Below are 14,778 nucleotides of genomic sequence, written 5' to 3'. Positions count from 1 at the left end.
TTTCACTAGCTGACTAGTGCCTGCGACACTGTTCGGTACATCAGCCTAGGAAGTCAGTTACAGGGCACAGAGTCAGAAGACCTGGGTTTGGAAGGTGACATCTGTCACTTAAAAAAAATTACTTGTTCAGTGGAAGTGTACGTAAATAAAAGAATCAAAGTGACTTGTGATTTGTGCATTCATTCCACAGATATTTATTATATGCCTCATTTCTGCCTGGTGCTACTCTAGCATATTGATTGCAGCAGTGAACGTGACAGAAATCTCTCCCTTCATGTAGCTAGATGGGAATTTCGATCTTAGAGAAGGTAGTTAGAAAAGGTACCACTGAGAAGGTGACATTTGAGTAAAGGCCTGAAAGGGATGAGAGAGCAAGCCTGTTGGCCAAGAAAAGAGGATTCCAGGCAGAGGGAGCGCCTAGCACAGAGTCCCAGAGGCAGGAGCCAGGGAGGAGCCAGCCTGGAGTGTTGGAAGAGCAGCACGGAACCTACTGTGGCTGAAACAGAGTGAACGGAAGGGAGAGAAGTAGGGGTGAGGTCAGAAGGGTAAAAGGGGCCACTCTGGTGTCTGTTCTGAGTAGCCAGGTAGGAGGCAGGGTGAGGTACACTTCTGAAGGGCAGGAGAAGGGAGGACAGCAGGCTGGGCTCTGCCATTATTATGTAGTGAGCAGTAATGCCACTTCTCCCCTTGACTTCTTCATACTGGGTAGCTCCAGGGCTCTGGTTTTACATAGGGTCCTCACTGTTGAGAGGTGTTGGTCCTCTGTGTAGGCAGTCCAGGAACCCAGGGCAACCATGGGGCTCCCAGGAGTTGTATGTCTCTAAGGAGACTATAAATTCCAGCATTTATTGATTTTTCAAGTGTTTACCATCTTGTGACTAAGCAGACAGACATTTATACACACACACACACATACACACACATATATATGCTATATTGCTCAGGCTAGCCTCGAACTCCTGGGCTCAAGCAGTCCTCCAACCTCAGCTTCTCGCATAGCTGAGACTGCGTAACTGAGACTACAAGTACGTGTCACTGTGCCTGGCTCTCAAATTACACAGTTGCATCTTGGCTTTCAGTTTGACACGACGACAAATTTCTTTTGTATATATGTGATTACCCATCAATATGTTTGAAATAATTTATCTGTGAGTGCTGACTGACTCTTAATTAAGGACCTTAATTCAGGTATATTAACATTTATTTTGGATAGATATATGCCAAAAATATTGTAGAGTAACAATAATGGAAAATATTAGAAACTGGTTTCAGAAATATGATTTGCATTAACCTTAATGGAATTAAATGTGCATCCTGTTCCTTCTTTTTTTTTTTTTTTTTTGCCCTAAAGGTAAAAGTCAGTGTTACTTGTTTTGACTGGTAGATCTTCCGTAACAGATTATGGAGTAAATATTTCCTAATGGTATGTGCCAGATGAAAGTTCATATTGCTGCTGCTAATCAGAAACTGAAGGTCACCTCATAAAAAGCTTGTATGAATCCAATTTTGAAACTTGCTAATTTCAGGTCAGTCTTTTTTGGCTTGCTTTTTTGCTGAGGTGAATCTGCCATTACCTAAATTGTCTTCAGACTTGAGCCTGTAGAGGAAGCTGTACTTAATTAAGCAGCTGGAATTTGGGTGATTCTGTAAATTTGCATTGTGGTCAACAAACATGATTTACCATCTGCCTAGCCCATTCTATGTGGGTGGAAGCCACCAGGACCAGTGGGCATCTGTCACTGTGGAGGGACTGGACCCTTTGACTTTAATTGAGACAGGCATGTGCAACCAACTCATTATTCTGATAATTGCCCATTAAAAGGAGAAAAGTAAGGAAGTAAGCAAATTTCCTGCTTTTCTGGTAGAAACTGTTTTTCATGGTAACCAAATAGCCCTAATGGATGAGAGAAAAATCTCCACTTTGCAGACCATGATCAATTCAGTGACTCAACCAGTGGCCAACAGTGGAGGATGAAACCATTTGTTGGAAGGTTGCTGAGGAACCGCATTTGGGAGAATCAGGCCTTCCCCACCCAAATCCCATTGATCAGCCTTAGTGTCATGGAAATGGAGGCAGGTAATTATGTCTCCTGATGTGTTGCAGTAAGAACCACACAACATCTCTAATATTAATAATATTATTCTACTTCTCCCTCTTAAAAAAAAAAAAAAAAAAAACCCTGAAATAATCTAATCTAGCTTCTAAAATGAATCCAGTCTACAGGAAATGTGGGGTGCAGTGACGCAAGTTACGCAATACCACGAGAAAGCAACCAGACAAATTCAGAATGTGGTATATCCTGTAATAAGTTGACCTGATTAGTTTAACAAATCAGTAGCATTAAAAAAAAATTACACAGAATGTACTGTTCTGGATTAAAAGAGAGTTAAACAATATAACAACCAAATAAAATTACCTTTTGGGGTTGAGATTCAAACCAAATGTAAAAAAGATAATGTTTAAAAGAGAATTTGGGAAGCTTGAACACATACTGAGTCTTGGTTGACTGGGATTTGCTTCAAAAAAAAAAAAATGATGGGGAAGGATAGATGGAAAAAACATGGCAAAATGTTAATAGAATTGAAACTTTTAATTTTTTTTTTTTTTTTAGACGAAGTCTCACTCTGTCACCCAGGCTGGAGGTCAGTGGCCGGATCTCAGCTCACTGCAAGCTCCGCCTCCCGGGTTCATGCCATTCTCCTGCCTCAGCCTCCCGAGTAGCTGGGACTACAGGCGCCCGCCACCTCGCCTGGCTAGTTTTTTGTATTTTTTTTTAGTAGAGACGGGGTTTTACCATGTTAGCCAGGATGGTCTCGATCTCCTGACCTCGTGATCCGCCCGTCTCAGCCTCCCAAAGTGCTGGGATTACAGGCTTGAGCCACTGCGCCTAGCTGAAACTTTCAATTTTTTTGTAGAGACAGGATCTTGCTGTGTTGCCCAGGCTGATCTCAAACTCCTGGGCTCAAGTGATCCTCTCACGTCAGCCTCCCACAACACTGGGATTATAGGCATGAGCCACTGTGCCTGGCCATAGGATTGAAGCGTTTTGATGGGTACATGCTTTTGTGTCTGTTTGGACCTTTTCCAAGTTTGCAAAAAGTGAGAGAGAAATTCAGGAATGTATTAAAAGTGTAATGTATCAGAGTACCCAATAAATAACTCCATTTCATGGAGGAGTTTTCGCATGTGAAGTGGTCTTCTAACAGAAAGGGAGCATTATTGAGTAGTTAGAAAACCCAAGGTATACGGATGAAGAGAAAAGCATGTGTTCTTCAAAAAAATGAAGAGAATAAAAGTGAATCAAAGGAGAAAATGGGAACAGAGAAAAGACCCTCTCTGAAAGTGGGAGGCCAGCAGCAGGGTAGGAGTCAAGGAAAGAATGAAATGTTGCTAATTTGGGGGACTAGTGATTGAATGACAATGTTGCTGTCTTTTCAGAGAGTAGGATTTAAAATTTTGAGTTGCTGAAAAGGCTTGAGTGAATTTGCTGGAAAAATTAGGTTTGGTGGGTAGATTAGAAGGAAACAAATAGGAGAGTTCATGGAATATAATTTCAGATAGAACTGGCTCTCCTGAATTAATTTTTTGGTTCTGGTCAGCTTGGGAGACCTCACAGGATTGGATATGGCCTGTTCTGGCAGCCTCCCTCCTCTTTACAAACCAGGAACCTGAGCACCCATAAAACAGCATTTGCCTGAAGTCCTTCTGAGGCCAGCCAGCGAAGGGGTTATGTGTCCTATGTGTCTGCTGCCTCCCCGCTGCCTCGGGCCGATGCAGTCTAGTGCAGAGGGGCTTGTTGGCAGAGGCCATCCCACTGTGAGAACAGGCTGCCTTGCCCCTCTGCTAATGGCGAAATGTCCAGAGCCAGGAAATCAGAAACAGCCTGATGTGGAGGCACCCCTGAGCACCCTTGCTCTCACTAGGACCGCTCCTGAGTAGGCCCAGCCACCTGCCCTGCCTTCCTCTTCTTCCAGCTGAGCCACCCACCCGCCTCGATAAATACACATGAGCTAGCTGCAAACGTTGCACAGATGACAGGGTCAATAAAAGCGCTCCAGGACTGGTAGGCCAGATAAATAAATAGACAGTGGCACTAGGTGTGATGAGTGCTGTGATGCAGATGGAGAATAGCCTCAAGTCTGTTGATTCGGCAAAACTTTCAACTGCTCCTCTCCCCGCACCCAGCTCACTGTGCCAGGGCCAGCCCTCGTACCAGAACCTCCTACCTAACCAAGAGCGCATCCGAGTGGGGGCAGGGCAGATAGCCCAGTAGGCCATGGGGAGAGTGAGGAGATACTGGTAACTGCCTCTCAATATACAATCTCTTTTTTCTTTTTTCCTTTCTTCTTTCTTTCTTTACCTTTTTTTCCCCCCAAGACAGGATTTCACTTTGTTGCCCAGGGTGGAGTGCAGTGGCACAATCACAGTTCACTGCAGCCTGAACTCCTGGGCTCAAGTGATTCTCCTGTCTCAGCCTCCCAACTATCTGGGTCTACAGGTGCACTTCACCACACCCAGCTAAACTGTATTTTTTTTTTTGTAGAGTCAGGATTCCATTACATTGCCCAAGCTGCCCTTTTTTCTTAGTAACAAACTCTTATTTTGTTTTCCATACTGTGCCTGGAATAAGGACTACTCTTAGTTCCTTAAAGCTGGGAGTGGTCACTTGAATAAGATCTGGTTCTTGACGGTGTAACTAGAAGTACTGCATGAGATTACTGGGACGTCTTCTTAAGGGGAAATAGGTGATCCTTTCTCCCCCAATTTTCTACCATCTCCAGTGCGTGCAGAATGGCTGAGGGCCATTTAGCCATTTCCAACCGTGAAGTCACCTAGAAATGGGAGCCTCGCATGAGTGTGCTGAGCAGAAAGCTGGGAAGCAGGCTCCTTGTGATGCCCTGGCATCTCTATTCCAGCCCTGGTCCCTCTGCTCTGGATTTGTTTTATCTTAGAAAAATATAAACATCATTGTTTTTTTTTTCCCCCGTCTGAGATGGAGTTTCACTCTTGAGTACAATGGAGTACAATGGTGTGATCTCGGCTCACTGCAACGTCTGCCTCCTGGGTTCAGGTGATTCTCCTGCCTCAGCTTCCCAAGCAGCTGGGATTACAGGCGTGTGCCACCACGCCCGGCTAATTTTTGCATTCTTAGTAGAGACGGGGTTTTACCATTTTGGTGAGGCTGGTCTCGAACTCCTGACCTCAGGTGATCCACCTACCCTGGCCTCCCAAAGTGCTGGGATTACAGGCATGAGCCACTGCACTCGGCAACATTGTTCTTATTTAAGCCACTATATTGGTTTTGGGTTTGATTTTAATTAATTTTTTTTTTTTTTTTTTTTTTTTTGCTGTAGAGATGGAGCCTCACAGTGTTGCCCAGGCTGGTCTCAAACTCCTGGGCTTAAGCGATCCTCCTGTCTGGGTCTCCTAAAGTGCTGGGATTACAGGTGTGAGTCACCATGCCTGGCCTGTTTCTGTTTTTGTTTTATTATATGTAGATAAACCTGATTCTAATTAAATGGAAGCAGGAAGACTAGTTAAGGGGCTATTAGAGCAGTCTAAGTGAGGGATGATAGTAGTTTGGAATAGAAGGGTAGCAGAGGTGACTAGAAGTAGTTATGTGTATTTTTACTGCGGTAAAACATATGTAACATAAATTTTGCCATTTTAACCATTGTTAAGTGTAGTGTTAAGTACACTCACATTGTTGTGCAAGCATCACCACCATCCATCTCTAGAACTTTCTTATCTTCCTAAACTGAAACTCTGTACCTGCTCAACAATAACTCCTGGTTCCCCTCTCCTCCCAGCTCCTGGCAACAACCTTTCTTTGTGTCTCTATGAATTTGACTAGGAACCTTGTATAAATGGACTCATAGAATATTTGTCCTTTTGTGACAAGTGTGTTTCACTTAGCATAATGTCTTTAAGGCTCATTCGTGAGCTTTAAATTTCTTTTTAAGGCTAGCATCAGAATTTCCTTCTTTTTAAAGGCTGCGGCCGGGCGCAGTGGCTCATGCCTGTAATCCCAGCACTTTGGGAGGCTGAGGCGGGTGAATCACCTGAGGTCAGGAGTTTGAGACCAGCCTGGCCAACATGGTGAAACCCCATCTCTACTAAAAATACAAAAAATAGCTGGGCATGGGGATGAATGCCAGTAATCCCAGTTACTCGGGAGGCTGAGGCAGGAGAATCGCTTGAACCTGGGAGGCGGAGGTAGCAGTGAGCCAAGATCGCACCGTTGCACTCCAGCCTGGGTGACAAAAGTGAAACTCCGTCTCAGAAAAATAAAAATAAAAATAATAAATAAATAAATAAAGGCTGATAAATATTTCAGCAGTTGTATTTTGCATGATTTATGACATGAGCACCCTCTGGTAGTGCTATGTAGTACTGTCTGGTAGTACTATTTACTCTGGTAAATCACTCTGGTAGTCACTCTCTGGTAGTGCTCTGGTAGTCACTCTCTGGCTACCAGCCTCTGGTAGTCACTCTCTGGCTACCAGCCTCTGGTAGTCACTCTCTGGCTACCAGCCTCTGGTAGTCACTCTCTGGTAGTACTATTTACTGAGATAGGGAGTAGTGAGGAAGAGTAAGTTCAGATAATAGGTCTGTGATGCCTGTTAGATATCCCATGGGTGATTTCTAGAGGATAGTTGCATACACAAATCTGGAGTTGAGGGTTGAGGTCCAGAACTTGGAGACCCTCAGTCAGTAGATGAATGTAAAGCTAGAGAACTAAAGGAGGTCATCAAGGAAGAGCGTAGTTGGAGAATGAGTAAACCCTGGGGCACTCCCACATTTACAGTCAAAAGATGAATAGGAAGCCGCGCAGGAGTCTGAAACTGGAACAGCTGGAGAGCTAGGAAGGAAATGAAGCAAGGGTGCTGCTGCTGAAGGGAGGTGAGGCCTCCTCTCCACCCCATTCCAAGATTTGCCATAGTTATACCACTTGGAACACTGTGCACATACAGCCGGCTGGGAGTGTCCCTGTCAGATGTGGATATTGGGATCTCTGTCTCAGTGCGGTAACATGCAAGGCATCCAGTGTGACAGAGTGGCCTCACCCAAGTGATATGTCATGATAAGGAGACTGGCATATGGAGACTGATTGGAGACTGATTTCTATTTGCCAGTTTCCTGTTTGCCTTTGTAATCGGTTTATCAATTGAGGTATTTTAGTATTCTTGATGGAAGTGACAAATTTTAACAAAAAGTACACTTGTGAACAAAAAGAATTTTCTGACCTCTGATGGGCTCCTGAGGCCATATATCAGGATAACTTAAATATATTTTTATCTCTGCCCTATATAAACCCACAGTGTATTATGGAGAAAACTTGCATTTTGTTTTTATTTATTTTTTGAAATGAAGTCTCGCTCTTTCTTCCAGGCTGGAGTGCAGCGTTGTGATCTTGGCTCACTGCAACCTCTGCCTCCCAGGTTCAAGCGATTCTCCTGCCTTAGCCACCCGAGGAGCTGGAATCACAGGCGTGCACCACCATGCCCGGCTAATTTTTGTATTTTTTGTAGAGACAGGGTTTCACCATGTTGACCAGGCTGGTCTTGAACTCTTGACCTCAAATGATCCGCCTGCCTCAGCCTCCCAAAGTGCTGGGATTACAGGCATGAGCCACTGTGCCTGGCCAAAACTTGCATTTTGAATGGGAAAAATTACTCAATAGTAATTAACATGGACTTAGTTATCTTGAGTGACATTTCATTTTTTCCCTGGATGATATTTGGTAATTATTATTATTAGGTGTGTTAAGATTTATAGCAGTGTAGCTGAAATATAAAACTTCCTATGTATATTGATGTGGTAACAAATTTTTAATATATTTTATTTTGGAAAGCAAACTATAAAACAATACACAATCTACTTTTTGCAAAAAAAAAAATCTATAGGTACAAATATGGGCTGTTAGGAATCATACAATCAATGGTTATACCTATTTAGGAATATTTAGAACTATTTGTATGTTTGTATAGCTAATCTTTCACCCCCTGACTTATTGATGATGAGTATTACTGATACAAAAGGTTTTGTGCACCACAGTGCATTGCCCATGAAATATGAACTCAGAAACTGCCCATGCTGTTATTTTCACCAGCAGTGAAGCAGCGTGTCCGGGGGCAGAATGTACTCTTGTGTGAATTATTAGCATTTGGTGTTGGTTCCGACACCCTTGGGCATGAGCTTTCTTTCTCTCCCTCATTTGTTCTAAACATAGCATGGCAGCTTTTTTATGCTCTAGGTTATTGCTGACTGCAAGGAGACTGGGTTGTTCTTTAGTTAGTTTTTTACTTATTAGTTTCAGTAAGCCTGTTTCTTACATTTTTCTACTGTAGCATAATCTTCATAATTACTTTCTATAGTCCAGGCATGGTGTACTGCATTCTCTGTATCTCTGGGTCTTTGTGTCACATTCTAGTGTGTAGCTCATTATGTAATGAATCCAGTGATCATCAGAACAAGAGACCTCATTAAGAACAAGGTTGAGGACACTAGGAACCTAATGTAACATTTAAGGTATAAATGAGTATTGAAGAGAAAGAAATGATTGAATGCTTTGGAATTTCTAATACAAGCACCCATCTTGGACCTACTTACACTGGGTTTTTAAAGTAATCGGAAATAAATGGATGTATGAGAGTTTTACTTGTTCCTCACTCTAAAGGGATATAAAAAAGATGAACTCGAGTTCATGGAGTTGAGCAGAACAGTGAACTTAGTGAGAAATTATTTGTATTGATGTGAAAATCACACCATGTTTTGGGAAATGGGGTGGACTTGGGCACTCCATAATTCCAACCACATGCAGGTATTACAGGCTGAGTCAGACCTGAGCCTAGAAGAGGAATAGCTGCAACTAAACTTTGAAATATTCCAGGAAAGCAGAGTTGACATGTAGGTTGATCTTCAACAACTGCAGTGGTATAGAAAGAGTGATCTTGGCCAGGCACGGTGGCTCATGCCTGTAATCCCAGCACTTTGGGAGACCGAGGCGGGCGAATCACGAGGTCAGGAGATCGAGACCATCCTGGCTAACATAGTGAAACCCCGTCTCTACTAAAAATACAAAAAATTAGCGGGGCGTGGTGGCAGGCGCGTATAGTCCCAGCTACTCTGGAGACTGAGGCAGGAGAATGGCAGGAACCTGGGAGGCGGAGCTTGCAGTGAGCCGAGATTGTGCCACCGTACTCCAGCCTGGGCCACAGAGCAAGACTCCGTCTAAAAAAAAAAAAAGAAAGGGTAGTCTTTTGGGGCTCCAAATAGGAAGGCCTTAAATTAAAAACTGTTTTACAATCTGAATAAAATATAAATATCATCAAAAAGAAAAGGTATTCTGGTCACGTACATGAACACAACGTCCTTAGCAGCAGATGTGGTATGTGTGCAAAGGAATAGGAAGGTAAACATGCACGCTTTTCCTCCAACATCAAGGTTGCTAGAAAACAGGCTCTCATTCAGTAGACCCCGATAGCCGTCTGTAATCCATAGCTCCTCCTCTGATTAGTATTTATCCACTATTGTGGCTACATTCTAGGTCTTGTCAAAGGAAGAAAGTGTAGTCTGGTGGTTGGCAACACAACTTTTGGAGTCAAACACACTTGGTGTCAGATCCCCACTTATTACCTGCTTGACATTGAGCAAGTTTCTTTATCTCAGTAAACCTCAGTGTTGTCATCTGTAAAATGGGTGAATTGCTCACACCCCACAGGGATGGTTCACCAAACGTAAAGTGCTTGGTATTTGAACACTCAAAAAATGGTAGCTGTTGATAGAGCTTCACTGGCATTTTAAACTTAAATGCCTGCCTTTGACCACTCTGCTCATCCCCAGCTTCCCATACCTGTCCTGCAATTTGAACCACACAGTCCAGGAAACTTTCTCCATGTGAAGGAGAAAATAGCTTTCCACAGCCCTGGGGTCACACACTCCCAAATTTATGTCAGGAAGACACCCAAGGACTGGCTCATCCCTGGGTCAAGGAGAGTGGGGTCTGTTTCAGGCGGGGAGCTCAGCTAAGACATGAGATCCTCATAGAGGAAAGGTGGGCAAAGGCAGGCCAGAGGTTGAGCTCTGTAGTCTCTTAAGAGAAGGTGGTGGTTATGTATCTGCTACTCTGGGTAAATTTTTAGAGCAGCTATCTGATGAAACGGCTGTTTCCAAGGTCCAACATTAACCATTGGTTTGATTGGCTTTGAATAAGTTATTTACAGCACAGATATTTTGTTACAATCATAATTTGTATGACTGAGTTGGTCTCCAGGCATCCTGGGTAGGAGAGGGAGGTGCACAGTGGCTGAGCTGTTGTCCTCATTCCTTATTTATAGGAAAGAAGCTTAGGTTAAATGACTCATCCAAGGTCAAACAGGTCCTAAGTGGTGGAGACAACACAGACAATGCCTTTTAAAACTGACCCGAGTCTCTTACCCCACTCCTTCCTACGGCAGCGTTCTGCCTTTCTTACTGCCACCCCATAGCAAGAGGGCTTCCTCTACCTCATTCTCCCCAGGGGTGATGGCCTTGTCAGAGAGCATCCTGTTCTTGATCTGGGGGCCCTCCTTCAGGCCTTCAGCCATTCCTCAGAACTTTGCCCCTTAGGAGGTGATAGGGTAGCTGTCTCTTTGCCCTTGGTCATTTCCTCGGATAGCCTTTTCCTTCCCACCCGCCTGTGTTCCTTTCCCAGCAGCACCCGACCTTGCATATCTGTTCATTGCCTGTTGACTCCCCCATTAGAATGTCACCCTGGTGAGAGCAGGGACTTGCTCATTCTCTTTCTGGTAGTGTTCCCAGCTCCTTGTGCTTGGTGCGTATTAGGCATCCCCATGTTATATATTTATTGAGAGAATGAATGACTCAGTTGTGTCCGTCAGAGCTGTGAGTGTGTGAACCCAGAGCTAATGGAGCGTGGCGTCTTCCCTTTCTCCTCCTCCTCCAGCTTCCCATAGCTGTCAAGGTGCTGAGGAAGGAGAGGGAGGAAGAGTTTGTGTCCCTGGGGAGCCAGCTCACTCCTCCTCCCTGTGTCTGCAGTGGATGAGGAGATTGAGGATACCTTCAGCCTACACCATTTAAGGTGGAGTTTCTGTCACGTGCCAGTCGATCCCCGTTTAGAGTCTGCTGAAGGCAGTGGGGCACACAAGTGAAGGGCATGGACATTTGAGTCAGGTGACTGGTCCACCACATCTAGTTTGTATCACCTTGACAATATTTCATAGCCTTTCTATATCTTGATCTTCTTGTCTGTGAAGGGAGAATGACCTCATAGGGTGGTTCCTGGGATTGAATGCTCTAGCCCATGTGACTCTCCAGCGTTGGTCAGGTCCAGGCTGCTTGCTCCACTAAAGCTGTCTGTGTGCTCTATAGGACTGAATAGCTGCTGCTTATTCTACTCCTGGCACCTGTCTAACTGGCCTGGGTGCGCTGCCTCTGTGTCCCTCACCCTGCCCAGTCTAGCACAGAGCACTGGGGGAAGTGCTCTGAGGAGGTGTGAGTGGAAGCCCAGGAGTTTGGGGGACTTCAGCCTGTAATGCCAGTTGTTCACTCTGGAGGGCGGATGCTTTGGTGTGAGATTTGTGTGCGGTTTTTTGTTTGCTTTAGTTGGTCCTGGTGATTTCCACGGGGTGAGGAGGGATTCAGAGAGAATAAGTGTCATGCTGGGAACTGGCTTGCCCCTGCTTCTCTAGGAAACAGCTCTGACTCGTGGGAACTGAGAGGGCATGTGGCAAAGGGTAGATGCTGAGGCGAGGTGAGAGGTCCACCTGCGCACTGTGCCCAAGGAATCTGCGCATGTGCGTGAGGTAAGGCAGGGTAAGAGGTCCACGTGCATGCCACAAGGCAGAGAGTCCACATGTTCATCTGAGGGGAGAGGAAGGTTGAGTCTTACTGTGTGCTGCTCAAGGGTCAGGACAGTGCATGGGCACTGTGCTGGATTTTGGTTCCTTGTAAAAAGCAATGGCCATAGTTCCCTGACCTTCACTACTTCCACGAGGCAGTGGGCTGAGGGCCGGCTCTCTCAGGTCCACTCCTGCTCAGTTGGGTGAATTGCAAACTCAGTAAAGTAAGTTGTGAGTAAGTAATCTGCATAAGCCAAAGAAATATAAAATATCTTCCACAAAAAGATTATTAGGAAATAGGATAAAAGAGCTGCAAAAGGTTTTTGTTGGTATTCTTGTCAGATCTGATGTGGGCAAAACAACTATGAGAGATTAGGAAAAAATGTCAATAATCTGGAAGGTTTGTGGTCAGGTTGCTTTGTAAGTGGCAGGTTTTTGCCCTGTGTTAAAGAGGAAATAAGGCCGGCCATGGTAGCTCACGTCTGTAATCCCAGCCCTTTGGGAGGCCGAGGCAGGTGGAGTGCCTGAGGTCAGGAATTTGAGACCAGCCTGGCCAACATGGTGAAACCCCATCTCTACTGAAAATACAAAAATTAGCTGGGTGTGATGGTGCACTCAGGTCAGGGAATCGCTTGAACTCGGGAGGTGGAGGTTGCAGTGAGCCGAGATCATGCCACTGCACTCCAGCCGGGGTGACAGAGTGAGACTCCATTTCAAAAAAAAGAAAGATAAATAATAAATGATAGAGAACACATTGTAACTGGTTTACGCAAGAGAGTAACAGGGAGGAGCAGCAAAGGAGCTGTCAGAACAGCCTTAGCCCATACCAGAAGGCTGCCAGAGAAATGCACATATCTGAAAATGTTTGTGGCACGTAGTATGTATTTAGTATACATCTTATTATAATTACATATTTATGTGTATAGTATTTTTTAAGTTAATTTCCTACTTGGTCTATTAGCAGCCAATCACGAATATATATCAGGCTAATGGTACTCATGAATGGAGCTGTCCATTATATTTTCTTGACTCCTGAAAGACTGGTCTGTCAGCTTTGTTTCGTAAGACTGGAAAGATGACATATGACTATGTTAATAACTATGTTAACACTCTTACTAAAATAACCAGTATATTTGGATTCCATTTTCAATGGAATGTCTTATGGTCAAATTGGCCTTCTTTCAGATTTTCAGTTGCACAGTTTTCTTCTTTACCTTCTGAATACTGTGTGGACATAATTGCAGTTGTGGATGACTGTGGTTCAGCAGGAGCTCAAAGACACCAGAAGTGGTGTGAGTCCAGATGTAGGGAGTGGAGAACAGGATTAGGGGCAAGTTAGTGGGAAATGGGAAGACTTATTTCAACCTTGGACCTTGTTATTTGATGGAAATGTTTTGACTTCTAGGCATCAGTCACCAAGGTCCAAACACAAAAACAAAGGCAGATCCTTCTGAAGCATGGTGGCCTTTTAACTTTGTATGATTTTGGAATTCCAGTTAACCATTGCTTCTATTAAGTTGGTCACTGAAAATTTACTGCGCGAATCCAACAGCAACCCACAACCTAAACATCCCTGGCTGTCTTGTTTTCACAGGTGTTGGGGCGATGTTTCCTGACTGTGGTGCAAGTCCATTTCCAGTTTTTGACTCATGCATTACAGAAGGTCCAGCCGGTGGCTCACTCTTGCTTTGCTGAGGTCATTGTGCCAGAAAAAAAGAACAGCAGCAGTGGCGACAGCTTATCTGGCATGGGCCACACACCTGAACTGGAAGAAGCTGTGCGGTCCTGGCGGGGGGCTGCTGAGGTAACCCTGGCTTTGGGGAGATTGGTACCTGTGTTCAAATAGGAGAGGCTCCAGAGGGCCTTTGCCTGTTGATTCTCAAAAGAGCCATTTTATTTAGAAATGTACATTTTAAACTGTTTCATTAGCTTGTTCATTCATTTAACAGTGAACATCTTTGTGAATGCCCACTTTGTGCCAGGCACTAGGATGACAACCTCTACTCACAGCCTGCTGGGAGAATAGGCTTACAAAAACAGGGTTAAGGGGCCAGGATGGAGATGTGCGGGAGCCAGAGGAAGGGAGGGTCATGTCTCTGAACAGTAGTGCTGCAGGAAAGCTAAGATGGGGGACCAGTGAGAAGAGGCTGGCGCCCAAGTCAGGAAAGACGGGGTGGAGCTGTCTGGGGAGGGTAAGTGGCCAGCCAGGCAGCGAGGCAGGCGAGCAGGAGTGTTTGGCAGACAGATGGGATGGCAGGCTCCAAAGATAAAACCACAACAGGGTGAGAGCTCAGTGGACACAGGGAATTTTGTCTGTTTTTTGCTAGTCAAATCATTCCCTATAGCAGGGCTTGGAATCTTTGAAACTTTTTTAATTCTTTAAGTTTTTCTTTTCTTTTTCTTCCTTTCTTTTTTTTTTTTTTGAGACAGGATCTCGCTCTGCTGCCTAGGCTGAAGTGCAGTGCTGTGATCAAGGCTCACTACAGCCTGGACCTCCAGGCTCAAGAGATCCTCCCACCTCAGCCTCTTCCAAGTAGCTGGGACTACAGGGTCATGCCACCATGTCTAGCTTATTATTATTATTATTACTATTACTATTATTCTATTTTTTTGTTGTTGTTGGTAGAGATGGAGTCTCACTGTGTTGTCCAGGCTGGTCTTGAGCTGCTGGGCTCAAGTGATCCACCTACCTCTGCCTCCCAAAGTGCTGGGATTACAGACATGAGCCACTGTGCCCAGACAAGATTCTTTTTTGTTTTGTTTTGTTTTGTTTTGTTTTGTTTTGAGATGGAGTTTCACTCTGTCCCCCAGGTTGGAGTGCAGTGGCGTGATCTTGGCTCACTGCAAGCTCTGCCTCCCAAGTTCACGCCATTCTCCTGCCTCAGCCTCCTGAGTAGCTGGGACTATAGGTGCCTGCCACTACGCCCGGCTTTT

At 44.7% G+C, this 14,778-nt stretch overlaps 1 protein-coding gene across 1 annotated transcript in view; it reads left to right on the top strand.

Moving 5' to 3' along the window:
- Positions 1-14,778, top strand: part of KIAA0355 (KIAA0355 ortholog) — a 96,932-nt gene that overhangs the window by 39,094 nt on the left and 43,060 nt on the right. Inside the window, exon 4 of the mRNA XM_011982308.1 lies at positions 13,439-13,648. Coding sequence (XP_011837698.1) covers positions 13,439-13,648 — 210 coding nt within the window. The remainder of the gene's footprint in view (positions 1-13,438; positions 13,649-14,778) is intronic.

Source organism: Mandrillus leucophaeus, unplaced genomic scaffold (assembly GCF_000951045.1).
Source record: "Mandrillus leucophaeus isolate KB7577 unplaced genomic scaffold, Mleu.le_1.0 Scaffold238, whole genome shotgun sequence".
NCBI lineage: Eukaryota > Metazoa > Chordata > Mammalia > Primates > Cercopithecidae > Mandrillus > Mandrillus leucophaeus.
The sequence above is the reverse complement of the archived record's forward strand: the minus strand, read 5'-3'. Positions and strand labels throughout refer to the sequence as shown.